General features: G+C 42.4%; 1 protein-coding gene across 1 annotated transcript; it reads left to right on the top strand.

Annotated features, from left to right (window-relative positions):
* Window positions 1-17,829: 17,829 nt before the first annotated feature.
* LOC110614089 (gibberellin 3-beta-dioxygenase 1) lies at window positions 17,830-19,594 on the top strand. The gene is made up of 2 exons (XM_021755564.2): window positions 17,830-18,522; window positions 18,821-19,594. The coding sequence occupies exons 1-2, from the start codon at window positions 18,029-18,031 to the stop codon at window positions 19,461-19,463; spliced, it is 1,137 nt and encodes a 378-aa protein (XP_021611256.1). The 5' UTR covers window positions 17,830-18,028; the 3' UTR covers window positions 19,464-19,594.
* Window positions 19,595-27,344: the final 7,750 nt, after the last annotated feature.

The raw sequence follows: 27,344 nt of genomic DNA, 5'->3' as shown, positions 1-27,344 counted from the left end.
ACCCGTACCAGACAACTCTAACTGTAGCCCTTCGTCGATGAGCTTATAAAACTCCCTCACTATTGGTCTTCTCTCTGCTGCTATGTGGGATAAACTGCCAAGTGATTTTCGGCTTAGGGCGTCTGCCACAACATTCGCCTTACCCGGATGATACTGAATCTTGTAATCATAGTCACTGAGCAGTTCTACCCACCTTTTATGCCTCAAATTCAGCTCTTTCTGACTCAAGATGTACTGTAAACTCTTGTGATCTATGAAGATCTCGCATTTAACCCCATAAAGGTAATGCCTCCACATCTTGAGTGCAAAGATAACTGCTGCCATCTCTAGGTCATGGGTGGGGTAATTCAACTCGTGCTTCTTTAGCTGTTTAGAAGCATAAGCAATCACCCTGTCATTCTGCATCAAAACACAACCCAGTCCCACTCTGGACGCATCACAGAATACTGTGAAGTCCTCATTACTGACAGGCAGAGCTAACACTGGTGCTGATGTTAATCTTCTCTTTAGCTCCTCAAAGCTCTCTTCACATTGGTCCGACCACACGAACCTCTGATTTTTCTGTGTCAGTTTGGTCATAGGAGCAGCTATCTTTGAGAAGTCCTGAACAAACCTCCTGTAGTAACCTGCCAAACCCAAAAAACTTTTAATTTCAGTCACTGAGGTGGGTCTAGGCCAGTTAGCTACAGCTTCTATCTTCTTGGGGTCGACCTCAATACCTTCGGCTGATACAACATGCCCCAAGAAGGAAATGCTCCTCAACCAAAACTCACTCTTAGAGAACTTGGCATATAACCCATGCTCTCTCAGAGTTTGCAGAACTATCCTCAGATGTTGGGCATGCTCCTCTGCATCTCTGGAATACACTAAGATATCATCAATGAAGACAATAACAAAGTGATCCAGATACTCGCTGAAAACTCTGTTCATGAGATCCATGAATGCTGCGGGGGCGTTAGTCAACCCGAACGGCATTACTAAGAACTCATAATGCCCATATTTGGTCCTGAAAGCTGTCTTTGGCACATCTGCTTCACTGACTCTCAACTGATGATACCCGGACCTCAGATCTATTTTAGAGAAACAACCTGCTCCAGCTAGCTGGTCAAATAGATCATCGATCCGAGGCAGGGGATACTTATTCTTGGTAGTGACCTTGTTCAACTGCCTGTAGTCGATACAAAGTCTGAGGGATCCATCCTTCTTTCTGACAAAAAGCACTGGAGCACCCCAAGGTGAGGTACTAGGGCGGATGAAACCCTTATCTACCAAGTCCTGCAACTGCTCTTTCAGCTCTTTTAACTCTGCTGGCGCCATCTTGTAGGGAGGAATAGAGATAGGTCGGGTACCAGGCAGCAAGTCTATTGCAAACTCTATCTCCCTATCAGGTGGTAGTCCTGGAAGCTCGTCTGGGAAGACGTCTGGAAACTCTCGGACTACTGGAACTGAGGCTGGTTCCCTAACCTGTCTATCTAGCTCTCTCACATGAGCTAGAAACCCCTAACAACCCCTCCGAAGCAAACGACGAGCCTGAAGGGCTGAGATCAAACCTCTAGGTGTCCCCCTCCTGTCTCCTCTGAAGACACACTCTGATCCATCCTAGTCTCTGAGACTAACTACTTTGTCTCTGCAGTCCAAGGTAGCACCATATGTAGATAGCCAATCCATCCCTAGAATGACATCAAAATCTGTCAAATCTAGAACCACTAGGTTAGCTGGAAGGCATCTACCCTTTATGAACACTGGACTGAAGCGACAGACTGACACTGCCACTGATGGGTCACATTTGGGTCCACTGACCCAGAGAGGACACTCTAACTCAGAAATGAGCAGACCCAATCTCTCCATGGCTCTCGAAGCAATAAAAGAGTGAGAAGCATCGGGGTCCATCAAAGCATACACATCAGAACACCCAATGATGAGATTACCTGACACCACTGTGTTCGACGTGTTTGCCTCCTCTTGTGTCACTGTGAAGATCCGTGCTGGGGCTACTGGACCTTCACCTTGGGAACCTGCTGCTGAAGAAGAGGCTGACCCTCTCCCTCTGCCTCTACCACTACTCTGAGGTATGGCTGGAGCTGTTGGCTGTGCTACACTGCCTGAGCTCATCTGTTGGGATGGTGCGATAAAGGTCGCCTGAGGACATTCCCGTGAAAAATGTCCCTCATGCCCACACTTATAACAGGCTGAAGATCCCAACCGACAAACTCCTCTGTGCGGTCTCCCACATCTCATGCAGACTGTACTGCCTGTGCCAGAGCTTGAGCCACTACCCATTCCCAGACTAGACTTGATCTTGTTCCAGAACTTGCCTTTCTTAGCTTTAAACTTTTCTCCTTTCTTGCTGCCAGAAGCTGCTGCACTGGGGGTCTTAGAACCCGAAGACTATGCCACTTGCTGTTTAACTATTCCCTGAATAATGACACTCGCCTCCATTTTCCTGGCGGCATCCACTATAGAGTGGAAACTCTCTTTCTCTGCTGGAAGAATCAAGGAGGAATACCGGGGATGCAGTCTCATGGTATATCTCCTTGCCTTCTTCTGGTCAGTATCATAAGCCTGACCCACATACTGAAGCAGATCCAGGAACTTATCTGTGTATTCATCTACACTCATCTCCTCGGTCCGCCTCAACTGCTCAAATTCTATCACTTTCAGCTCCCTGGAACTGTCAGGAAAAGCCCACCCAGCAAACTCATTGGCGAACTCTCCCCATGACATGCTGTCCAACCTGGGGTCCACATAATTCTTGAACCACTCTCGAGCCTTTTTACATTTGAGTGTGAACCCTGCCATCTCAATGGCTCTACTATCATCAGCTCCTAACTCATCAATTATCATCTTAATTGTTCTGAGGTACTCAAATAAATCATCTCCTAGATTGAATTTGGGAGCATCCAACTTCAGGTACTCTGTCATTTTCACTTTGCTTCCCTCAGCTGAGCTAGGTTGAGGTACTTGAACAACAGGGACTACTGGTTCTGGTTCTGGTGGTGGAGGAGGTGCTGCACTTGACTCTGGGTATGCTGAACTAGGATGGAAAGGTGTGGGTGGATACATGGGATATGGTGGGTAAAAAGGAGGATAAGGCATATAAGGCATGTAGGTAGGATATGGGGAAAAACTAGAGTAATCCGACGTACCCCCCATCGAATACCCTGGGCCCTGTGGAAAGGGTGGATAATGGGGTGGATAACCAAACCCCGAGGCCTGAGCGCCTCCCTGAGATTCTCCCATACCCTCTTCCGACCTGCCCATACCCATGCCTTCCTCTCTTGGCTGATCCACATCTATAGCCTCCCTCACTTCCTCTGACCTTCCTCCTCTATCTGTTCCTCTTCTGCTCTCGTCACCAGACCTTCTAGGGTCCCTTGACGTCTCCTCCCTGCCAGATCTCTGAGACCTTGCCCTTGGCAACGCAGGAGGACGAGCATCTGAACCCTCATTCACTGGTGGGACTCTAGTCAATCGTGCAGATCGACGAGTTCCTCTCATCTTAACTTTCTGGACAACAATACATAACAGCACACATCAGCATATAAACATCACATAACAACAATGCACATGCATAACTCATGGCATTACACCTCAGCAAATAGACAGGACTCAACATCCTATCCTAGTGGACATGCTTTCCTATTGTGCTTGACCTACTATAACCTCTATGAGCCCGACACTCTCTATCTAGGTCCGACCATATGAACCTAGGGCTCTGATACCAATCTGTAACGACCCAAAAATCGGATCGCTACCGGCGCTAGGATCCAGGTCGACTTAAGGTCGCCGGGACCCGTAGCAAGCCTGCTATACTGTCTGTGTACCTGTAAAATCCCATACATGATCATACATTTTCTGTAAAAACATAAAACTGATGCTCTGAACCAAGGCTCAACCTATGCATGCACTATCTCTGTACTATACAACCCCTTACTAGAGCTTGCTCTATACGGGTTCAACTCATACTCTGTGAAGCCCGGTTTTCACATACTGATAAAAACATTCACAACACATAAATAGACCATGTATACAAAAAGGATTTACAACATGGGTCAAGCACAATACTCTACACTATACACTACTAAACCATTTCTTTACAATATTACATGTCCACACTATGCTATTACAATATTCTTTACTCTTCCTGTACCCTGCTGACTTCCTTCTGACTCTGATCCTGCAAGACTGGGGTTAAAGGAGATGGATGAGCTATACTAGCCCAGTGAGTAGAACAGATAAAATATGTTCATAAACATGCTCACATGGAATGCATCACATCACAAGTAAATCACCCATCTCAGACGGACAGATTCAAAATTCCCTCTGTTCTATGCCCGGCCCGCGAAGGAGCTACTCAGGACTTCTCTACGCACCTTATGGTGCTCTGTGCATGGCCCTCTCAGGGCTCCTCAGGACTTTACTCGGAGGGCTAGTGAATCCAAAACTATGTTCGATCCGTACAAGCATAGAATAATGCAATGCGTCACATTAGTGTAGTCTAGTACACTCAACCTATTACATATCATGATGCATGGAACATGCTAAAAGCATTTAATTTCTCAATGTAACACAGTAAGTTTTGTTCCACTCACCTCTGGCTGACTCTGAGCTGACTCTGACGCAGTGCTCACTGCTGACCTCTTTGGTTCCTCTGGTCCGTTCCTACACAGATGGACTCAAATGAGGGACCACACTAACTCAAGAACAACTCTAGCATACTCCCCAAAACCCCCCTAAAACATTTTAAAAGAAGCAAGAAAAACATGCAAAAGAAGGCTGGACAGGGCACTTTCGGCGGCAGGTTCGGCGGCCGAAAGTCCCTTCCAGAGCCGAACCTCAAGCACTTTCGGCGGCACTTCAGCTGCTGAAAGTCCTCTCTAGAGACGAAAGTCCCTAACCTTCGGCGGCACCTTCGGCGGCCGAAACTGTAATACCCGGCTAGAGTCCAGCACCGGAATTTTTGTCGTCCGGTGGACTTCGGGATGTCGGAATCCTCTAGAGGGTAGGAGATATGAGTTTCTCACGAATGTTGTGTGGTTTATTGTGTTACAGGTAAATGGAACCAAGTTTTGAGTTGAAATGAACCAAGGCAGAGGAGCCAAGTTCGGCCGCCGAAGATAAGTTCGGCCGCCGAAAGTGCCCAATGTTCGGCTTCCAAAGGTAAGTTCGGCCCCCGAATTTTGCATGGTTTTGCATGCGATTGGGCAGCCGAAACTGAGTTGGCCAGCTAGCTTTTGGGCATCCTTAGTCAGCATTTTGGACAGGTGTTATGTCCAATTTGTTGCCAGAAGCTTGGCCACGTCTCCCCTAGTTTATTTGCTGAGTTTGAGCAGCTCATGCAGAGTGTTTTGATCGTTCACAAGGGTTTGAATGTTTTGATCTTCAAAACTAAGTTTGTGAGAGTTTGAGAGTTTGAGGAGAGTTAGTCCGTTTTCCTTAGTTCAGAGTGTTCAGCTTCTTGTTACAGGAGGTAAGTAATGCTCTTGAACCTGTTTATGTGTTTTCTGAAGGTTTTATGGAAGTTAAGGGAGAGAGATGTATGTTTAAGTGAGAAGTAGTGGTTTTGATGAGTTATGCATGTATACATGTTTCTGTGTTATGTTTGATTTGTTGTTTGGGGTTATTAGATAGTTTTGGACCCCTGTGATCATATACGTGAGTATATGTGTGTGTTGAGGAGTTGGAGTATATATGGTTTGAGTGGTTGAAGGGAAGGAGAAGATGGTTTGCCGTTGAAGCTGAGTTCTGGATGAACTCAGGTTCGGTAGCCGAAGGTTCATTCGGCCGCCGAACCTCTTGCATGGTGGCTTGGCTGCCACAGCCTGTTTTGCATGTTCGGCTCTGTTTGGGAGTTTCGGCCGCCGAAGGTGCCGCCGAAGGTGCTTGAGTTTCGTCTCTGGAGAGGACTTTCGGCCGCCGAACCTGCCGCCGAAAGTGTCCTGTCCAGCTTTCTTTTGCATGCTTTGCATGGATAGTTGAGTGAGTTTAAGGGGATTCTTGGGGAAGTTTAAGAGAGTTATTCTACGCTTGTTTGGTCCCTCATTTGAGTCCATCTGTATAGGTACAGACCAGAGGAACCAGAGAGAGCAGCAGTGAGTACTGCTCCAGAGGTTCAGAGCCTGCAGAGTCAGTCAGTCCAGATAGCCAGAGGTGAGTGGAACTAAACTTAATTCTTTTACTTGCAAAATGGAATGTTTTAGCATATCTCATGCATCATGATTATGCCTTAGGTTGATTGCATTAGTATCCACGAATATGTTGCATTGCATTGTTATTTGTTGATGTGGGTAAATGCTGAATGATCCCATAGTCACAGACAGGAAGTCCAGGAGCCTTTGACTACGCCCTGGCAGGTATAGCGAAGTCCAGGAGCCTTTGACTACGCCCTGGCAGGTATAGCAAAGTCCAGGAGCCTTTGACTACGCCCTGGCAATGGTAAGTACAGAGGTGTTATATACACATATACATATATGACAGGAAGACCAGGTGCTCGATTCTACGCCCTGGCACAGAGTTACTGGGACTATGTGGTGACAGGTTTACTCTTGATGTGGCTTGTCTGTGATATGGTGCATTCCATGAGATCATCTTTTACTGAGATGTTTTACTGTTCTACTCACTGGGCTATAGAGCTCATCCCACTCCCTTAACCCCAGTTTTGCAGGTTCAGTGTACAGTGTACAGGGACAGTCCAGCAGAGTGCAGGAAAAGTAAAGAGATCTGCAATAGCCTAGAGTGGACATGTAATATTAAAGAGATGTAATAGTTGTTGCTTGACCTAGTGATGTATGTTTTGTACATGATCTGTATATGTATATATGTTTTCCTGTATGTGAAAACCAGGCTTAACAGGTATGAGTTAACCCATCTAGAGCAAGCTCTAGTCAGGGATACAGAGTACAGAGTACATGAGTACAGAGTACAGAGATAGTGCATGCACAGGTTAAGCCTTGGTTCAGAAAAGAGTTTTATTTTCACAGAAAATGTATGATCATGTATAAGGTTTACAGGTACACAGAGAGTATAGCAGGCTTGCTACGGGTTCTGGCGGCCTTAAGCCGACCTGAATCCTAGCGCCGGTGACGGTCCATTTTGGGGTCGTTACAGATTGGTATCAGAGCCCTAGGTTCACATGATCGGACCTATAGAGACAGTGTTGGGCTCATACAGGTTAGAAGTGGTCAAGCACAATAGGAAATCATGTCCACGAGGATAGGGTCTTGAGTCCTATCTGCTATGATATGCCATGAGTGTATGATTGATATGTGATGTTTATGTGCTAAAGTGGTATGTTATATGTTGTGTTTCCAGAATAAAGATGCGAGGAACTCGTCGATCAGCTCGATTGACTGGAGTCCCACCAGAGAATGAGAGACCAGCTGCTCGTCCTCCTGCATTGCCAAGGGCAAGGTCTCAGAGATCTAGCAGGGAAGGTACGTCAATAGACCCTAGAAGGTCTGTCGACGAGAGCAGAAGAGGAACAGCTAGGGGAGGAAGATCAGAGGAAAGGAGGGAAGCTATGGAGATTGATCAGTCTAGAGATGACAGCATGGGTATAGGCAGTTTTGAGGAAGGTATGGGAGAATCGCAGGGAGGTGCTCAGACCGCAGGTTTTGGCTATCCAGCGTATCCGATGGGAGGTATGTCGGAGTACTCGAGTTTTGTGCCATATCCTCCTTATATGCCTTATATGCCTTATCCTTACTATCCACCATATCCTATGTATCCCTCTTCCCCTACCCATCCAAGTGCAGCACACCCAGAGCCAAATGAACCAGTATTACCACCAGAACTAGTAGCCCCTGTTGTTGACAGACATGAACCTAGCTCATCTGGAGGTAAAGTCCAAATGACGGAGTACTTGAAATTGGATGCTCCTAAATACAACACGGGAGATGATCCATTTGATTACCTCAGAGCAATTAGGATGATAACCAGTGAATTGGGAGCAGATAATAGGAGAGCCATTGAGATGGCAGGTTTCACATTAAAATGCAAGAAAGCCAGAGAATGGTTTAAGAATTATGTGGAGCCTAGAATGGACAGCATGTCATGGGGAGAGTTCGCCAATGAGTTTGCAGGGTGGGCTTTTCCTGACAGTTCGAGGGAGATGAAAGTAATTGAATTTGAACAGTTGAGACAGACAGATGAGATGAGTGTTGATGAATTCACAGATAAGTTCCTGGATCTGCTTCAGTATGTGGGTCAAGCCTATGATACTGATCAGAAGAAAGCAAGGAGATATACTATGAGACTGCATCCCAGGTATGCTTCCTTGATTCTTCCAGCAGAAAAGGAGAGTTTCCATACCATAGTAGACGCAGCCAGGAAAATGGAAGCTAGTGCCAATATTCAGAAACAGTCAAAGGCACAGGCTTCGGGTTCTAAAGCTCCCACACCAAGCAGTAAAAGATGGGATAGAGCAAAAGGAACAAAGAGTAAGTTCTGGAGTAAAGTCAAGTCAGGTCTGGGAATAGGTAGTGGCTCAAGCTCTAGCACAGCTTCAGTCTGCAGACAATGCGGAAAACCACATGGAGGAATTTGTCGGTTGGGATCTACAGCTTGTTTTCGATGTGGACAGGAAGGGCATATTGCTCGGGATTGTCCGCAGATGACTTTTGCACCATCCCAGCAGATGAGTTCAGGCAGTGTGGTACAGCCAGTTGTACGGCCAGCAGCTCCAGTCATGCCTCAAACTAGTGGTAGAGGTCGAGGGAGAGGGGTAGCCTCTACTTCAGCAGCAGGTTCCCGAGGTGGAAATCCGGTAGCCCCAGCACGGATTTTCACAGTGACACAGGAGGAGGCTAACACGTCGAACACAGTGGTGTCAGGTAATCTCATCATTGGGTGTTCAGATGTGTATGCTTTGATGGACCCCGGTGCTTCTCATTCCTTTATTGCTTCGAGAGCCATAGAGATTGGGTTTGATCAGTTCTGAGTTAGAGTATCCTCTCTGGGTCAGTGGACCTAGATGTGACCCATCAGTGGCAGTGTCAGTCTGTCGTTTCAGTCCAGTATTCATAGAGGGTAGATGCCTTCCAGCTGACCTTGTGGTTCTAGACTTGACAGATTTTGATGTCATTCTAGGGATGGATTGGCTATCTGCATATAGTGCTACGTTGGACTGTCGAGAGAAGCTAGTGAGTCTTAGAGACCAGGATGGGTTAGAGTGTGTCTTCAGAGGAGACAGGAGAGGTACACCCAGAGGTATGATTTCAGCCCTTCAGGCTCGTCGTTTGCTTAGGAGGGGTTGTCAGGGGTTTCTAGCTCATGTGAGAGAGCTAGACAGTCAGGTGAGGGAACCAGCCACAGTACCAGTAGTCCGAGAGTTTCTCGATGTGTTCCCAGACGATTTGCCAGGACTACCACCTGATAGGGAGATAGGGTTTGAAATTGAATTACTGCCAGGTACCAGACCTATCTCTATTCCTCCCTATAGGATGGCGCCAGCTGAGTTAACAGAGTTGAAAGAACAGTTGCAGGACTTGGTAGATAAGGGTTTCATCCGCCCTAGTACCTCACCTTGGGGTGCTCCAGTGCTCTTTGTCAGAAAGAAGGATGGATCCCTCAGACTTTGTATCGACTACAGACAGTTGAACAAGGTCACTATCAAGAATAGGTATCCCTTACCTCGGATTGATGATCTATTTGACCAGCTAGCTGGAGCAGGTTGTTTCTCGAAAATAGATCTGAGATCTGGATATCATCAGTTGAGAGTCAGAGAGGCAGATGTGCCTAAGACAGCTTTCCGGACCAGATATGGGCATTATGAGTTCTTAGTGATGCCGTTCGGGTTGACTAACGCCCCTGCAGCATTTATGGATCTCATGAACAGGGTATTTAGTGAGTTTCTGGATCACTTTGTCATTGTGTTTATCGATGATATCTTAGTGTATTCCAGAGATGCAGAGGAGCATGCCCAGCATCTGAGGATCGTTCTGCAGACACTGAGAGAGCATGGTTTATATGCCAAGTTCTCGAAGTGTGAATTTTGGTTATGGAGCATTGCCTTCTTGGGACATGTGGTATCAGCAGAGGGTATTGAGGTAGACCCCAAGAAGATAGAGGCTGTAGCTAACTGGCCCAGACCCACGACAGTGACTGAGATTAAAAGCTTTTTGGGACTGGCAGGTTACTACAGGAGGTTCGTTCAGAACTTCTCAAAGATAGCAGCTCCTATGACCAAATTGACTCAGAAGAACCAGAAGTTTATCTGGTCAGACCAGTGTGAAGAGAGCTTTGAGGAGCTCAAGAGGAGATTGACAACAGCACCAGTGTTAGCTCTGCCTGTCAGTAATGAAGAGTTCACAGTGTTCTGTGATGCGTCTCGAGTGGGATTGGGTTGTGTTCTGATGCAGCAGGATAGGGTGATTGCTTATGCTTCTAGACAGTTAAAGAAGCACGAGTTGAATTACCCCACCCATGACCTTGAGATGGCAGCAGTTATCTTTGCACTCAAGATGTGGAGGCATTAGCTCTACGGGATTAAATGCGAGATCTTCACCGATCACAAGAGTTTACAGTACATCTTAAGTCAGAGAGAGCTGAATTTGCGGCAAAGAAGATGGGTCGAATTGCTCAGTGATTATGATTGTAAGATCCAGTATCATCCGGGTAAGGCGAATGTTGTGGCAGACGCCCTAAGCCGGAAGTCACTAGGCAGTTTATCCCATATAGCAGCAGAGCGGAGACCGGTTGTGAGGGAGCTTTATAAGCTCTTTGACGAGGGATTACAGCTAGAGTTGTCTGGTACAGGTGCGTTGATAACACAGATGAGAGTGACACCTGTGTTTCTGGAGCAGATAGCTCAGAGACAGCACGAGGACCCTGAGTTGATGAAAATTGCCAGGACTGTTCAGTCAGGCAATAGTGTAGAGTTCAGATTTGACAGCAAAGGGATCCTTCGCTATGGGAGTCGACTTTGTGTACCAGATAGGGGCAGTGTGAAAGAAGACATTATGAGGGAAGCTCATAATGCGAGGTATAGTGTTCACCCAGGAGCCACCAAGATGTATAAGGATCTGAAAAGGGTTTATTGGTGGCCAGCCATGAAGAAGGAAGTGGCGCAGTTCGTGACAGCCTGTGAGGTTTGTCAGAGGGTGAAATTAGAGCATCAGAAACCAGCCGGAATGCTTAACCCATTACCGATTCCAGAGTGGAAATGGGAAAACATAGCCATGGATTTTGTAGTGGGTTTACCAGTAGCGTCCAACAGGATAGACTCGATATGGGTGATTGTGGACAGACTCACGAAATCTGCTCATTTTCTTCCAGTACGGAATAACTATTCTGTGGATAAGTTGGCACAGGTCTATCTGGATGAGATAGTGAGATTACATGGAGTTCCAGTGTCTATAGTTTCAGACAGAGGACCTCAGTTTACCTCCCGCTTTTGGCGGAGTCTACAGAGTGCGTTGGGCACAAGATTAGATTTTAGTACTGCTTTCCACCCACAGACTGATGGACAATCAGAAAGGACCATCCAGACCATAGAGGATATGCTTCGCCTATGTGTGTTAGACTTTGGCGGTTCTTGGAGGCAGCATCTACCTTTGGTGGAGTTTGCCTACAATAACAGTCATCATGCTAGCATCGGGATGGCTCCTTATGAAGCTTTGTATGGGAGGAAGTGCAGATCCCCTGTTTGCTGGGAAGAGGTAGGAGAGAAGGCTCTTGCAGGGCCAGAGTTAGTAGACATTACCAGTAGAATGGTGCCCATGATCAGAGAGAGAATCAGAACAGCTCAGAGTAGACAGAAAAGTTATGCAGACGTTCGCAGAAAACAGTTAGAGTTTCAAGAGGGTAATTGGGTATTGCTAAAAGTGTCTCCAATGAAAGGAGTGGTTCGTTTTGGAAAGAAAGGTAAATTAGCTCCACGGTACATTGGACCCTTTGAGGTGTTGCAGAGGATCGGAAATGTGTCGTATAAGCTGGATTTACCTGCTTCTATGAAGAGAATTCACCCGGTATTTCATGTTTCTATGCTACGACAGTTTGTGTCAGATCCGAATCAGGTTCTGAGTGAGCCTGAGGTGGCGATTCATACGGATCTCACCTATATAGAGCAGCCAGTGCGGATTGTGGACACGCAGATCAGACAGCTAAGGAACAAGGAGATTCCGATGGTGAAAGTTCTATGGAACCACCATAATCTAGAAGAGTGCACCTGGGAGACGCGGGAGTCTATGCTCCAGCAGTATCCACATCTGTTTTGAGGTTAGTTTCCTCCTTGTGTTTTGTTTTTGTTGTTTTAGGAGGAACATTCGAGGACGCATGTTCTTAAGGAGGGGAGAATGTAATACCCGGCTAGAGTCCAGCACCGGAATTTTTGTCGTCCGGTGGACTTCGGGATGTCGGAATCCTCTAGAGGGTAGGAGATATGAGTTTCTCACGAATGTTGTGTGGTTTATTGTGTTACAGGTAAATGGAACCAAGTTTTGAGTTGAAATGAACCAAGGCAGAGGAGCCAAGTTCGGCCGCCGAAGATAAGTTCGGCCGCCGAAAGTGCCCAATGTTCGGCTTCCAAAGGTAAGTTCGGCCCCCGAATGTTGCATGGTTTTGCATGCGATTGGGCAGCCGAAACTGAGTTGGCCAGCTAGCTTTTGGGCATCCTTAGTCAGCATTTTGGACAGGTGTTATGTCCAATTTGTTGCCAGAAGCTTGGCCACGTCTCCCCTGGTTTATTTGCTGAGTTTGAGCAGCTCATGCAGAGTGTTTTGATCGTTCACAAGGGTTTGAATGTTTTGATCTTCAAAACTAAGTTTGTGAGAGTTTGAGAGTTTGAGGAGAGTTGGTCCGTTTTCCTTAGTTTAGAGTGTTCAGCTTCTTGTTACAGGAGGTAAGTAATGCTCTTGAACCTGTTTATGTGTTTTCTGAAGGTTTTATGGAAGTTAAGGGAGAGAGATGTATGTTTAAGTGAGAAGTAGTGGTTTTGATGAGTTATGCATGTATACATGTTTCTGTGTTATGTTTGATTTGTTGTTTGGGGTTATTAGATAGTTTTGGACCCCTGTGATCATATACGTGAGTATATGTGTGTGTTGAGGAGTTGGAGTATATATGGTTTGAGTGGTTGAAGGGAAGGAGAAGATGGTTTGCCGTTGAAGCTGAGTTCTGGATGAACTCAGGTTCGGTAGCCGAAGGTTCATTCGGCCGCCGAACCTCTTGCATGGTGGCTTGGCTGCCACAGCCTGTTTTGCATGTTCGGCTCTGTTTGGGAGTTTCGGCCGCCGAAGGTGCCGCCGAAGGTGCTTGAGTTTCGTCTCTGGAGAGGACTTTCGGCCGCCGAACCTGCCGCCGAAAGTGTCCTGTCCAGCTTTCTTTTGCATGCTTTGCATGGATAGTTGAGTGAGTTTAAGGGGATTCTTGGGGAAGTTTAAGAGAGTTATTCTACGCTTGTTTGGTCCCTCATTTGAGTCCATCTGTATAGGTACAGACCAGAGGAACCAGAGAGAGCAGCAGTGAGTACTGCTCCAGAGGTTCAGAGCCTGCAGAGTCAGTCAGTCCAGATAGCCAGAGGTGAGTGGAACTAAACTTAATTCTTTTACTTGCAAAATGGAATGTTTTAGCATATCTCATGCATCATGATTATGCCTTAGGTTGATTGCATTAGTATCCACGAATATGTTGCATTGCATTGTTATTTGTTGATGTGGGTAAATGCTGAATGATCCCATAGTCACAGACAGGAAGTCCAGGAGCCTTTGACTACGCCCTGGCAGGTATAGCGAAGTCTAGGAGCCTTTGACTATGCCCTGGCAGGTATAGCAAAGTCCAGGAGCCTTTGACTACGCCCTGGCAATGGTAAGTACAGAGGTGTTATATACACATATACATATATGACAGGAAGACCAGGTGCTCAATTCTACGCCCTGGCACAGAGTTACTGGGACTATGTGGTGACAGGTTTACTCTTGATGTGGCTTGTCTGTGATATGGTGCATTCCATGAGATCATCTTTTACTGAGATGTTTTACTGTTCTACTCACTGGGCTATAGAGCTCATCCCACTCCCTTAACCCCAGTTTTGCAGGTTCAGTGTACAGTGTACAGGGACAGTCCAGCAGAGTGCAGGAAAAGTAAAGAGATCTGTAATAGCCTAGAGTGGACATGTAATATTAAAGAGATGTAATAGTTGTTGCTTGACCTAGTGATGTATGTTTTGTACATGATCTGTATATGTATATATGTTTTCCTGTATGTGAAAACCAGGCTTAACAGGTATGAGTTAACCCATCTAGAGCAAGCTCTAGTCAGGGATACAGAGTACAGAGTACATGAGTACAGAGTACAGAGATAGTGCATGCACAGGTTAAGCCTTGGTTCAGAAAAGAGTTTTATTTTCACAGAAAATGTATGATCATGTATAAGGTTTACAGGTACACAGAGAGTATAGCAGGCTTGCTACGGGTTCTGGCGGCCTTAAGCCGACCTGAATCCTAGCGCCGGTGACGGTCCATTTTGGGGTCGTTACAGAAACCCTCCTCCAAAGCCGAAAGTCCAAACTTTCGGGGGTAAGCTTGGGCAAGCTTAGGCAGCCGAAACCACCTCCTTAGCATGTTCGGCGGCCGAACCTTCTTTCGGCGGCCGAAACTGGATTCTCCAGTAAGGCAGAAACTTGTTCTGCTTCATGCAAACGTACCCAATCTCCACTCAAACATGCAAACCATAAGTCCACAACCTGCATATACGCAAGTATAGGCATAAGGGGTCCAAAACTAACTTAAAACCCCAACAAACATCACATCTCAACACAAATACATGCTTTGACCATAAATCAACCAAACCTCAACTTACCCTAAACATGCATCTCTACCCAAACACTTCATAAAACCTTCATAAAACATGAAAAGCAGTTCAGGATTTTCACTTACCTCCTACAAATAAGAAGATAAACGATCCCAATGTGGAGATATGGCGAACCTCTCCCTCAAAGTCTCCAACTTCAAAACTTTTGGTTAATTTGCTCAAAAGCTTTAAAACAACATAAAACCCATCAAAACTTTGCAAGATTTGAAGAAAACATGAAAATCACCCAAGGAAGATCATGGTCTCACCTCTGTCTGTGAATGGAAAGAAAATCTTATCCATTCACCGATCTAGGGCCTTTTATAGGTGGCTGGCCAGACCACCTTTGGCGGCCTAACGTGAAACCACAACTCATGCATGTTCGGCGGCCGAACTTCACCTTCGGCGGCCGAACCTTGCATTTCTTCCTTGGCTCTTTTCTTTCAAAAACATAGTTCATTTTATACTTAAAACATTAAAATCCTTTACCAAACCATAACTCTTACCCTTCTAGCGGATTTCGACATCCGAGATTCCACCGGAAAGTAGAATGCCGATGCCGAACTCTAGCCGGGTATTACAGATGCTATCAACGATTGGTTGGGAGATTGATCTATTTGACTCACACAAGGCCAGACATAGCATATGCTGTAAGTGTTGTAAGTCAATTCATGCATAAACTAAGTGAAGAACACATGAATGCAGTATACTGAATCTTGAGATACCTGAAAGAGGCTCCAGGCAAGGGACTATTATTCTTAAAGAATGGTACATCGGACATTAAAGGATACACGGATACTAATTGGGCAGGCGATCAATCAACAAGGCGATCTACTTCGGGTTATTTTACCTTCGTGGAAGGGAATCTGGTTACATGGAAAAGTAAAAAACAAAAGGTTGTGGTGCGGTCAAGTGTAGAGGCCGAATTCAGAGGTATGGCGTACGGTTTATGCGAGCTATTGTGGATTAAGAGCGTTCTAAAAGAATTGGGAATAGACAATGCAAGCTCAATGAAACTTTACTGCGATAACAAGGCTGCAATTGAGATTGCACAGAATCTCGTACAATATGATCGCACCAAACATGTTGAAGTTGATCAGCATTTCATCAAGGAAAAGCTAGACCAGAAAATTATACAGTTCCCATTTGTCAAGTCAGAAGACCAGTTAGCTGATATACTCACAAAAGCAGTGTCTGGGAAGATATTCCATGATATGGTTGACAACTTAGGCATGATAGATATCCATACTCCAACTTGAGGGGGAGTGTTGGAATAAACTGCCTAATTAGGAGTAGATTACGTAATCATAGAGATTTGCAGATCTGATATATATTGTTTTCTGTACAAACTTATGTCTTGTTTCCTTAGAATAGAATTGCTTTCTTTTTCTCTCCTGATTTTGTGTTGTAAATGTATCTAGATATAACCTTTTTTTGGGAGAAAAATACATAACAATTGAATTATTCACGGATTTAATCGTTCAACATAATTAAACTTGTATTGTTAATAAAAATATTTTATATGGATATGAATTATATTAATTGAATATTATTAAGCAACGATAATAAAATATGAAAAAAAATTAAAACATTGAATAAACCATTGGTAAGGTGGGTTTTCACATGTAAAACCATTGTCAACTTAATGATAAGAAATGGATTGCAATTTCTTTTTTTTTTTTTTTTTGAAAAAAAGAAAATTTTCACATGTAACAACCATTGTAATGATAAGAGATGGATTGCAATTTTTTTTAAAAAAAAAGAAATTTTGTATTTGTTTTGAAGAGGACGAGATGGTCCTTTCAAAAATTTGTTCTTTCTCTTGTCGAATGCAAAAGACTAGTGATAGCTTTCATATCTTGTCTCCTTGCAAAAACACTCTCCCCAACACCACTCAGCTCCTTATGAAAACAAAAACGACCACAACACCCTCCTAACATTAACATACCATCCTCAAACCTTGTCACCATCATCTCCATCATCCTTTTCTCTCTTTAACATACATTAAAAAAAATAAAAAGTCAAGCAAGTTTTTAAATAAACATTTTTTTAAATAAATATTATAAGAATTTATCTTTAATTTAAATAAAAATATTCTTATAAATATATAAAATATAAATATATTTTTTAATTGTTTGAAATAGATTTTTTGCCATTAATAAATAAATATATTAAATTATTATTTAAAAAATATTTTACATACAAATTCATCAGCTATTAAAAAAAAATCGATCCGTATGATCACAAAATTATATTTATAAGTTGACCTTAAAATACTAAAATTTAATTTATAAATTTCAAAGGTATATATCTACTACAACACCTAAAAATAATTATGAAAAGTTTCAGTCGGTAATTAGTCGGGTATGTTCGAATAATCATTCAACTCAATTCTAATAAAATAAGATTGAATAATTATAATTAAATTTGAAATAATTATGAATTTAAAAAATAATACATGTTATGGATTTAAATTAAATTTAGATTTTATTTATAAAATATCAATATTCAAATTCATTTATATAAATAATTAATTTAATATAAAAATATATATTTTACCATAATATTTATATATTTTTATTTTAAAATTAAAATTTATAATTTTTAAAAAATTAAAATTTTTAAATAAAAATTATTAATAAAAAATATTTTTATATAAATTATTAATTAAAATATAAAAAACTAAATAGATTTAAATTTTATTAGAATAATAATAATCAAGTTGGGATGTATTCAAAAGGAATTCTAATATTATTAATATACTACCATTTATATTTGAATCTTTCTATTTTTTTCATTTATTAGATTTAATTTTAACTATAAGTTTATATATAAAATTTATAATAATAAAAAAATAATAATAGTATCACCCTTACACGGATAAATTAAATCTCATTTTCAAATAATTTGAGATATACATAAGATTTTTCAAAAATAAAAAGATAATATTAATTAAATATATGAACAACATGGTTGGAGTGGACCCATTATCCCTATATATACAAACTCCAAACTATCATGTCTCACCAGAAGCCTCCCTATGTGCCATCCTATGTTTTCTCCATTGGAGACTACTTTCACCATTGCCATAAACATGTTCCTTCTGCATATTACGTCTTGAATTGAAGCCACCTTTTTTTTGTAATAATCACTCAACAATCTCTATTATTATTGCTATCTCTCTTGGTCCTGTGCCCGCCTCTTTTTTAATTTTCTTTGTACGAATTGCCTCTCCTTCACTATGCCTTCGAGACTCTCTGAAGCCTTCAGAGCCCACCCTGTTCACGTTCATCACAAGCAGTTTGTCGACTTTACCTCCCTCCAAGAACTCCCTGAATCCTACGAGTGGACTCAATTTGATGACCAGACTCATTGTCCTTCAGTCGGTGACTCCGCGGAGTCGGTGAAATCTGTTCCTGTTATTGATCTTTTAGACCCCAATGCTCTTGAAAAGATTGGCCATGCATGCAAAACCTGGGGTGTGTTTCAAATTATAAATCATGGTGTTTCTTGTAGTCTTCTTGATAAAATTGAGAAAGCTAGCAGGAGTCTTTTCACTTTGCCTATGGAGCAAAAGCTAAAAGCTGCTAGATCACCCCATGGAGTTTCTGGCTATGGTACTGCTAGAATTTCTTCATTCTTTTCAAAGCTTATGTGGTCTGAAGGATTCACCGTAGTTGGGTCTCCAGTTGAGCATTTTCGCCAACTTTGGCCTCAAGATTACATTAAATTCTGGTAATTAGATATGTTCATGCACAAAGTAAACCTCATTATAATCATCATTTTTCTAATGAAATTATTGATCGAAATATGGACAAAAAAACACTCCATCCCATTTTCTCAGTAATGCAATTAGCAAAGGATAATAATGAATGGCATGGCCCACACTGAGATTTGGGGTTTTGATGGTATAATCAAAAGAAATCCAAATTTCACTGTTTTGTTTTGTACCCATAATAATATCATTTTTACTGTTTTACACAATTTGTTGATTCCTTCTCATATCCCATTTCAATTTTTCCGATCTCTGCAGTGAAATCACTGAAGAATACCAGACAGAGATGCAAAACTTGGCTGCAAAGTTGATGTGGTTAATGTTGGGCTCTCTAGGCATAACCCAAGAAGACATAAAATGGGCTGGCCCAAAAAGTGATTTCAATGAAGCTTCTGCTGCTTTACAATTCAATTACTACCCAGCTTGCCCTGACCCCGATCGAGCCATGGGTCTTGCTGCACATACTGACTCAACTCTACTCACCATCCTCTACCAGAACAATATAAGTGGCTTGCAAGTTCTAAAAGAGGGAACTGGGTGGGTCACGGTTCCACCTATTCCGGGTGGGCTTGTAATCAATGTAGGGGACCTTCTTCACATCTTATCAAACGGCTTGTACGTGAGTGTGCTCCACCAGGCTGTGGTTAACCGAACCAAGCATAGGTTGTCCATGGCTTATCTATATGGGCCACCATCAAATGTTAAAATATCACCATTATCAAAACTAGTAGGCCCAGGTCAACCACCGCTATATCGGCCGGTGACTTGGAATGAGTATCTTGGCACTAAAGCTAAGCACTTCAACAAAGCACTATCATCTGTTCGAGTATGTGCTCCACTGAACGAATTAGTTGATGTAAACGAGCATAATAGTAGGGTAAAATTAGGCTCGGCTAGCTAAGATAGATTTGGAATTAATAATAAATCCTTTTTGTTGTAATTCATCCAATTTTGTCTTCTTGTTTTAGTTCCTTTTCCCAAGATTTTAATGCATGTTATGGAGATTCTAATTTATTGGGGGATTATTATATTTACTATGAATTATATATTTATGGGTTATTAATTATTACATCACACATGGGATCCAGACAAAATTCTCACATTTATATGTCTTTTGCCTTGGCCTTATTGATAATGAGAAAGAAAGGAAAATGACCATTGAAGTAAAAGACAGAAGAACAGCCATCTTTCTGCTCCGCGTATGAAGGGGGGGGATCTCTGATCCAATGAATAAGACTCATCAAGATAAATTTTGATCTTCTCATTGGGTATTGTAGTCTCCCAATCTCCCTGTTTAAACTTAACATTTTTCTTTTTTTCAATAAAACCTTTATTTTATTAATGCATTCAATAAAAATTTAATATTAAGAGGAGCCTATTAATGAATATTCAAATTAAAATAATCATCGATGGTTAAATTAGCTAAATGATTCGCTGCTGTATTTGCTTCTCTATAAATTTTTACCATCTTGACTTCTCAGTTTCTATTGATAAGATCACTGCAATTTCTCATCAAATTAGCAACTCTAAAAACTCATGCATCCCTGTCTGTAAGTAAATCTAATGCGAGTTGAGAATCCGTTTGAATTTCAATCTTTTTTCCACCCTGAATCTCATGCTAATACTAAAGCATAATATATTCTCCATAACTCAGCTTCCATTGCTCCACAATTGTCCAAAAATCGTTGAAAGCCCAAAAGCTATCTACCTTCATTGTTTTGAAAACAACCTGCACAGCTTACCCTTCTTGCTGACAACGGCGCACTACCATCGGAATTCACTACCACCCAGCCTGTCGATCCAGACCCAGCCTACACCGAAAACCTCCTTGCATGAACATATTCTTTTGCTCGAAGCTGAATGATACAGAGCAACTAGTCTTGGACTTTACGACAGATTTGGACCAGACCTAACTTTTTTTGCCGACGTCCGATGGAGACCCACGATAGCTTTTCGAAAAGAGAATTTCGATACGCACAATTTTTAAAAGTGTGACTAGGGCCATAGGCTTGGTCATAAAGTTTGAGGCGAAAATTTCACCGTTTAAGGGGTCAATTTTGCATTTTAATTATTTTTTTTGGATATTTTTATAATTTTTCATATTAGGGTTTTTTTTTCTATTATAAATAGCATTCCTTGGCTATTTGAAACTTACTTTTCAATCTTTGAAGAATTTCAATAAGATTTTTCAGTTTCTAGCCTATCGTTTTTATTATATCATTTTAGCCAAACGATATTGGTTAAAACTTCTGACGGAGTCTAATTAGTCCTTTATCAGATTGGTATCAGAGCGAACTTCGACCATGGCAGACAACCAAGAGGCGCGACTTGCTGCAATTGAGGCATCTTTGGCAGAATTGAGGGAGATGATCGGGCAGTTAGTCCTACAGTAGGGAATCCACCAACCCGCCGCCGCCGAAAGCCCCCAGCCAGTTGCCAATTCTGCGGCTGCCAATCCTATGATCGCCAATTCTGTGCCTGCAAATCCTCAATAGAACTATCAAGAAGGTTACAAGATAAAGATATACCTTCAAAACTTTTCTAGTTCATTGGATGTAGAATCTGTTCTTGATTGGTTGGCGGAGGTTGAACGTTTCTTCGAAGTTATGAACGTGGAAGAGGATCGTAAGGTTCCGATTGTGGCCTATAAGTTAAAAGGGGGTGCAGCAACCTGGTGGAATTCGGTTCAAAATGAACGCTATCGGAGTAGGCTAGAACCCATACGAAACTGGGTATTGATGAAGCAAATGATTGAACAGCGATTCTTGCCTAACGATCAAACTCAGGTTTTGTATAACCGGTATCATGACTGTGTACAGGGGAATCAAAGGGTGGATGAATATATCGAAGAATTTTTGAGGTTGCAAGCGAGGTGTGAAAACTGTGAGAATGAAGCCCAACAGGTTGCTCATTATCAAAATGGCCTGAATTGTGAAATTCACTGTATGATGGGAGTAGCTGCGATTTTCACTTTGGCAGACGCCATTGAGATGACAGAAAGGGCAGAAGAGCTTGTTGATTAGCAACCATGACAACTGTATAACCGAAATTTTAATTACATAAATTCTGGTTCGACAGGGACGCAGCATTATAGGGGTAATTACAGTGGGCAGCCTTCTAAGGTTGTAAATTCTGGCAATCCTCAGAATACTATGGAAGAAAGGAGAGACAGTAAGGGAAAGGCAGTCACCGCTACAGCAGACAAAGGAGGCAAAACCAATCCTTATCAGAAGCCAACGGGAGACATATGTTACCGCTACAGGCAACCTGGTCATCGATCGAATAATTGTCCAGAACGTAGAGGAGTTAATAATGATCATCGACAGGTTAATGTGGTTGAGCAGGTGGCTGAATCTGAGGAGGAAGTAGATGACGATGACGGATCTATTATTGGTTTTGAAGATGGAGAGGTCACCTATGTGGTGAAGAAAATCTTATGCTCGACAAAACAAGAGGATGAGACGTAAAGGAGGAAGATTTTTCAGGTAAAGTATCGAGTAGGAGAAGCAATTTGCAGGCTAATTATAAATAGTTACAGTTGTGAGAATCTTATAACTAAGCAATTGGTGGAGAAATTGCAGTTTCCTACATAACCGCACCCTTTACCATACAAAGTCGGATAGATTAAGGAAGGTCTGACAATTGAGGTCAACAGAATTTGCAGCGTGCCTATCTCGATCGGTAAATCTTACACTGAACCTATTAATTGTGATGTTGTGGATATGGATTGCTGTGGAATTTTGCTAGGTTGCCCTTAGCAGTTCGATGTCAATGCTTTGCATAATGGAAGGAGAATTCATACATGTTCACGTGGAATCGAAAGAAGATTACTATTTTACCTTCCGGTTTTGTGAAACATTCTAAAGTGGAAGGGAAGACTGTTGTTTCTATTTTCACGCGAGTACAGAGGCTATCAAGCGCAGTTGAAAAATCTGAAGGCACACTGGCTTTATTGGTGAGAGCAAAAGGTACAATGGAGGATGCACCATCTTTACCACCACTCATCAAATAGCTGTTGAAGGAGTTTCCTAAGATAGTGGAGGAATCCTCCAAGCTTCCATCTCTGCGGGACATCCAACATCATATTGATCTCATTCCTGGATCAAAATTATCGAATCTACCTCATTACAAGATGAGTCCAAAGGAAAGTGAAATCCTCCAAGAACAGGTTAAAAAATTATTGAAGAAGGAGCATATTCAGGAGAGCATTAGCCCCTGCAGAGTACCTGCCCTATTATTTCCAAAGAAAGATGGGACTTGGAAAATGTGCGTGGATAACAGGGCTATCAACAAAATTATAATTCAGTATCAATTTCCTATTCACGACTGGATGACATGCTGGATCAGCTATTCGAGTCTAAAGTCTTCTCTAAGATCGACCATAAAAGCGACTATCATCGAGTTCAGATTAAGGAGGGAGATGAATGGAAGACAGCCTTCAAGACTAAGGAAGGCTTGTATGAGTGGTTGGTTATGCCCTTTGGTTTGACGAATACACATAGTACTTTTATGCGACTTATGAACCAGGTTTTACATCATTTCTTACGCAAATTTGTGGTTATTTATTTTGATGACATCTTGATTTTTAGTCGCAGCGAAAAAGAATATTTACAGCATCTCCGTCAAGTCATGATAGCCTTGCAAGAAAGTAAGCTGGTTATGAATCTTAAAAAATGCATTTATATGGCGGAGCGCGTTCTGTTCCTGGAATTCATTGTTAGTGCAGAAGGGATACATGTTGATGAGAAGAAGGTAGAAGCAATACAGAATTGGCCCATTCCACAACTATTTCTGAAGTTCGCAGCTTTCATGGCCTTGCTACTTTCTATCAATGGTTTATGAGAAATTTCAGCAGCATCGTTGACAAATTATTTGAAAAAAGAGAGAGTGCAGAAATTTGCTTAGACTGACACTGCCAACAAGACCTTTGAAGAGATTAAAGATAAGCTTACTTCTGTTCCTATTCTTGCTCTACCCGATTTTGATAAACTGTTTGAGGTTGAATGTGATGCTTGTGGAGTTGGGATTGGCGGAGTGCTGTCACAGTGTAAAAGGCTTATTGCCTTCTTTAGTGAGAAACTAAATGAAGTTAGAAAGAAGTGGTCTACCTATGAGCATGAGTTATATGCAATATTCTAGGCTTTTAAAAACTTAGGAGTAGTATCTGATGAGGCGAGAGTTTATTATTCACACAGATCATCAATCTTTGATCCACTTTAAAACTAAAAAACATGTGAATAAGATGCATGCTCGATGAGTAGCTTATTTTGGAGCCTTTCATTATGTCATAAAACATAAGGCTGGGCATAGTAATAAGGTAGCAGATGCTTTGAATAGGAGGGCCGCTCTGTTGATTACAGTTAATAAGGAGGTTGTAGGTTTTGAATTTCTGAAGAATTTATATGCTACAGATGATGACTTTGCTGATATATGGACTAGAGTCCAGACTCACCAGCTTGCTAATGGGTTTTTGATACATGATGATTTTCTTTTTAAGGAGAATAGGTTATGCATTCATCGATCTTCTCTGTGGGAAAAATTGATTCGGGAGGTCTATAGAGGAGGTTTGAGTGGTCATTTAGGGCGTGATAAGACTATTGCTGGGTTGGAGGAGCATTTTTACTGGCCACAATTAAAAAGTGATGCAGGTGGGATGGTCCAGAAGTGCCCAGTTTGTCAAACTCAGAAGAGTCATTCGTAGAATACGGGCTTATATACTCCACTGCCTATTTCAGCATATCCTTGGGAGGACTTGTCTATGGATTTTGTTCTCGGTCTTCCCACGTACTCAACGTGGATCTGATTCCATTTTTGTTGTTGACAGGTTCTCCAAAATGACACATTTCATTTCTTGCAAGAAAACTAATGATGCTTCTTATGTGGCAAAACTGTTTTTCCAGGAGGTTGTTCGCTTACATAGTGTCCCTAAGATCATTATTTCTGATAGAAATGTGAATTTTCTAGCTCACTTCTGGGTGACTTTATGAAAACATTTTGGAACTGAACTTCGATACAGCAGTGCTGCCCATCTCCAAACTGATGGACAAACTGAAGTGGTGAACCACACGCTTGGCAATCTTCTGTGCTGCATCTGCAGTAATAAGAAAACTGCTTAGAATCTTGCTCTTGTCCAAGCAGAATTTGATTACAACAGTGTTGTCTACAGCTCCACAAAGATGTCACCATTTGCAGTTGTATACAGGAAAGTCCCGGCACATACAGTTGATCTTATTGCCCTTCCTACAGGTTCTCACAACAGTATTGCAGCAAGCAACTTGGCAAAGCAGCATGTGGATGTTTTCAAATAGGTACAACAATGCCTTACAAAAGCCAATGACAAATATAAAGCTACAGCTGATAAATATAGGCATTTCAAGTCCTTCAATGTCGGTGACCAAGTTATGATGTATTTACGTAAGGAACGTAGTGGAGGACTAAAAAAGCTTGACTCCAAGAAGATTGGTCCATTCCGGATCATTCAGAAGATTAATGACAATGCTTATGTTCTTGACCTCCCAAATGAGATGAAAATTTCCAAAATGTTTAACGTGGCGAATATATTTCAGTAGTACTCTACTGATGACAACTCGAGGTTGAGGTCGAGTTCTTTACAAGTGGAAGGGAATAACACGGAGCAACTAATCTTGGACTTTACGACAGACTTGGACCAGACCTAACTTCTGCTGCCGACGTTCGATGGAGACCCACGATAGTTTTTCAGAAAGGAAATTTCGAGACGCGTGAATTTCAAAAGTTTGAGGCAAAAATTCTACCATAACAGCACATCCCATGGTATTTCATTAGCCAATAACCCCACTTTTGATATATTAGTAGATATCCATAAAGGCACATTCGAAATATCAAAAAATGGAGAAAGCAAATTGGTAGGAAAAAAGGATTTCCAAATTTGTTTCACGTGTTGGCAATCTCGTAGAGCATGCAAAATAGATTCACTTGCAACTCCACAAAGAGGACATAAATCATAATCAATAAATAATCATTTTCGGCATTGAACATTAACCATGATTTTCTCATGCGCCACTTCCCACAAAAACACTCGAACTCGCTGTGGTACCCTAACCTTCCATAGCCCTTTCCAATCCAAATTAGATCCTGGCACTTCTGAGTAAAACATATCAAACCCTGACTTAACTATATATAAGCCATAAGAAGAATTCTTCCACGCAAAACCATCCAAACACAACATATCATCAACTAAAGTAATTAGTTGGAAATATAAATGGACATCAGTAGGAAGATGAGAATTTAAAATGTCCTAATTCCAATCTACATTAGAAATTCAGAAATATCAAACAAAAACCTGTATGTTCAACTCAATTAACGGTTTAAGTGCAAAATTCCAAAGAGGCCCAACCAGAAGCCAATCATCCCACCAAAATTTGGTGTGCATCCCATTATTCACATCTGCAACTACCCCTTTTCAAAGTAGCTCTAAACCATAACAAAAATGTAATACCCGGCTAGACTCCGGTATCAGAATTCCTACCGTCCGGTGGAATTTCGGATGTCGGAGGCCTCTAGAAGGGTAAAACCATGTTTTCATGAAATGTTTTAATGTTTTGATGATTTTAAGTAAAGAGGAAATGAGTTTTTGAATGAAAACACCCTTGGAGGAAACTCAGGTTCGGCCGCTGAAACTCAAAGTTCGGCCGCCGAACATGCATGCACTTCGGGAGTGCTTTAGGCCCCCGAAGGCATAAGTGAGGAAAGTCCAGGTTCGGCCGCCGAACCTCAAGTTCGGCCGCCGAACATGGCATGCATGCGGAGGCACTTTCGGCCCCCGAACGTGGCCTGGCCAGCCACTATAAAAGGGTCCCTTAGCCGAAAACGGACGAGCTTTTCCCCATTTTCGACCAAGGTGAGTCCTTCCGCCATTCTTCACCATCCTTGAGTTCTTTCCTTCAAATCTTTCAAGATTTTCACAAGCTTTTACATTGTTTTGAAGATTTTCAAGTTTAAAGCAAGTTTTGGAGCTTTGAGGTTCAAGAACTCAAAATCTCCCACCTCCGAGTTTAGGACGTCTCTCTCTCGATCTTCAAGAGGTAAGAGCCGATCTTAAGCTCATTTCATGTTTAAAGTAAGTTTTATGCAAGATCTATGGGGTAGAATGCATGTTTAGCTCATAGTTAGGTTTTTGAGTTAATGTTATGTTTTGATCAATGTAGGTTGGATTTGTGTTGTTGTTGTGTGTTGTAGTTGGGGTTTAAGTTAGTTTGAAGCCCCTAGGAGCCAATGTATGTATATGTGCATGATTTGAATGAGTTATATGCATGTTGGAAGAGTTAGGAGGCAAATGTGCATAAAGGAGCCAAGTTTCTGCCCTTTGGCAGAAACCAGGTTCGGCAGCCGAAGGCACTTTCGGCCGCCGAACATGGCTGGGGAGGCAGGCCTTTCGGCTGCCGAAGTTGCCCCCGAAAGGAGACTTTCGTCTCTGTCTGGGACTTTCGGCCGCCGAACATGCATGAGTTTCGCCTCTGTCTGGGAGTTTCGGCCGCCGAAGGTGCCGCCGAACCTGCCCGACTTTCGGCTCTGGAGGGACTTTCGGCCGCCGAACCTGCCGCCGAAAGTGCCCTGTTCAGCCATTTCTTGCATGTTTTTCTATGATTATTCCATGATGTTTTAGGGGGTTTTTGGGGAATAGTTTAGAGTTATGTTCAGGTATGTTTGGTCCCTCATTTGAGTCCACCTGTGTAGGTTCGGACCCGAGGAACCGAGGACCCCAGCAGTGAGTCAGTCACTTCAGAGTCAGTAGAGCTTCTGC

This window comes from Manihot esculenta, chromosome 4, assembly GCF_001659605.2.
Source record: "Manihot esculenta cultivar AM560-2 chromosome 4, M.esculenta_v8, whole genome shotgun sequence".
Lineage (NCBI taxonomy): Eukaryota > Viridiplantae > Streptophyta > Magnoliopsida > Malpighiales > Euphorbiaceae > Manihot > Manihot esculenta.
Note: the sequence above shows the minus strand (reverse complement) of the source record. Positions and strands in the feature narration are given on the sequence as shown.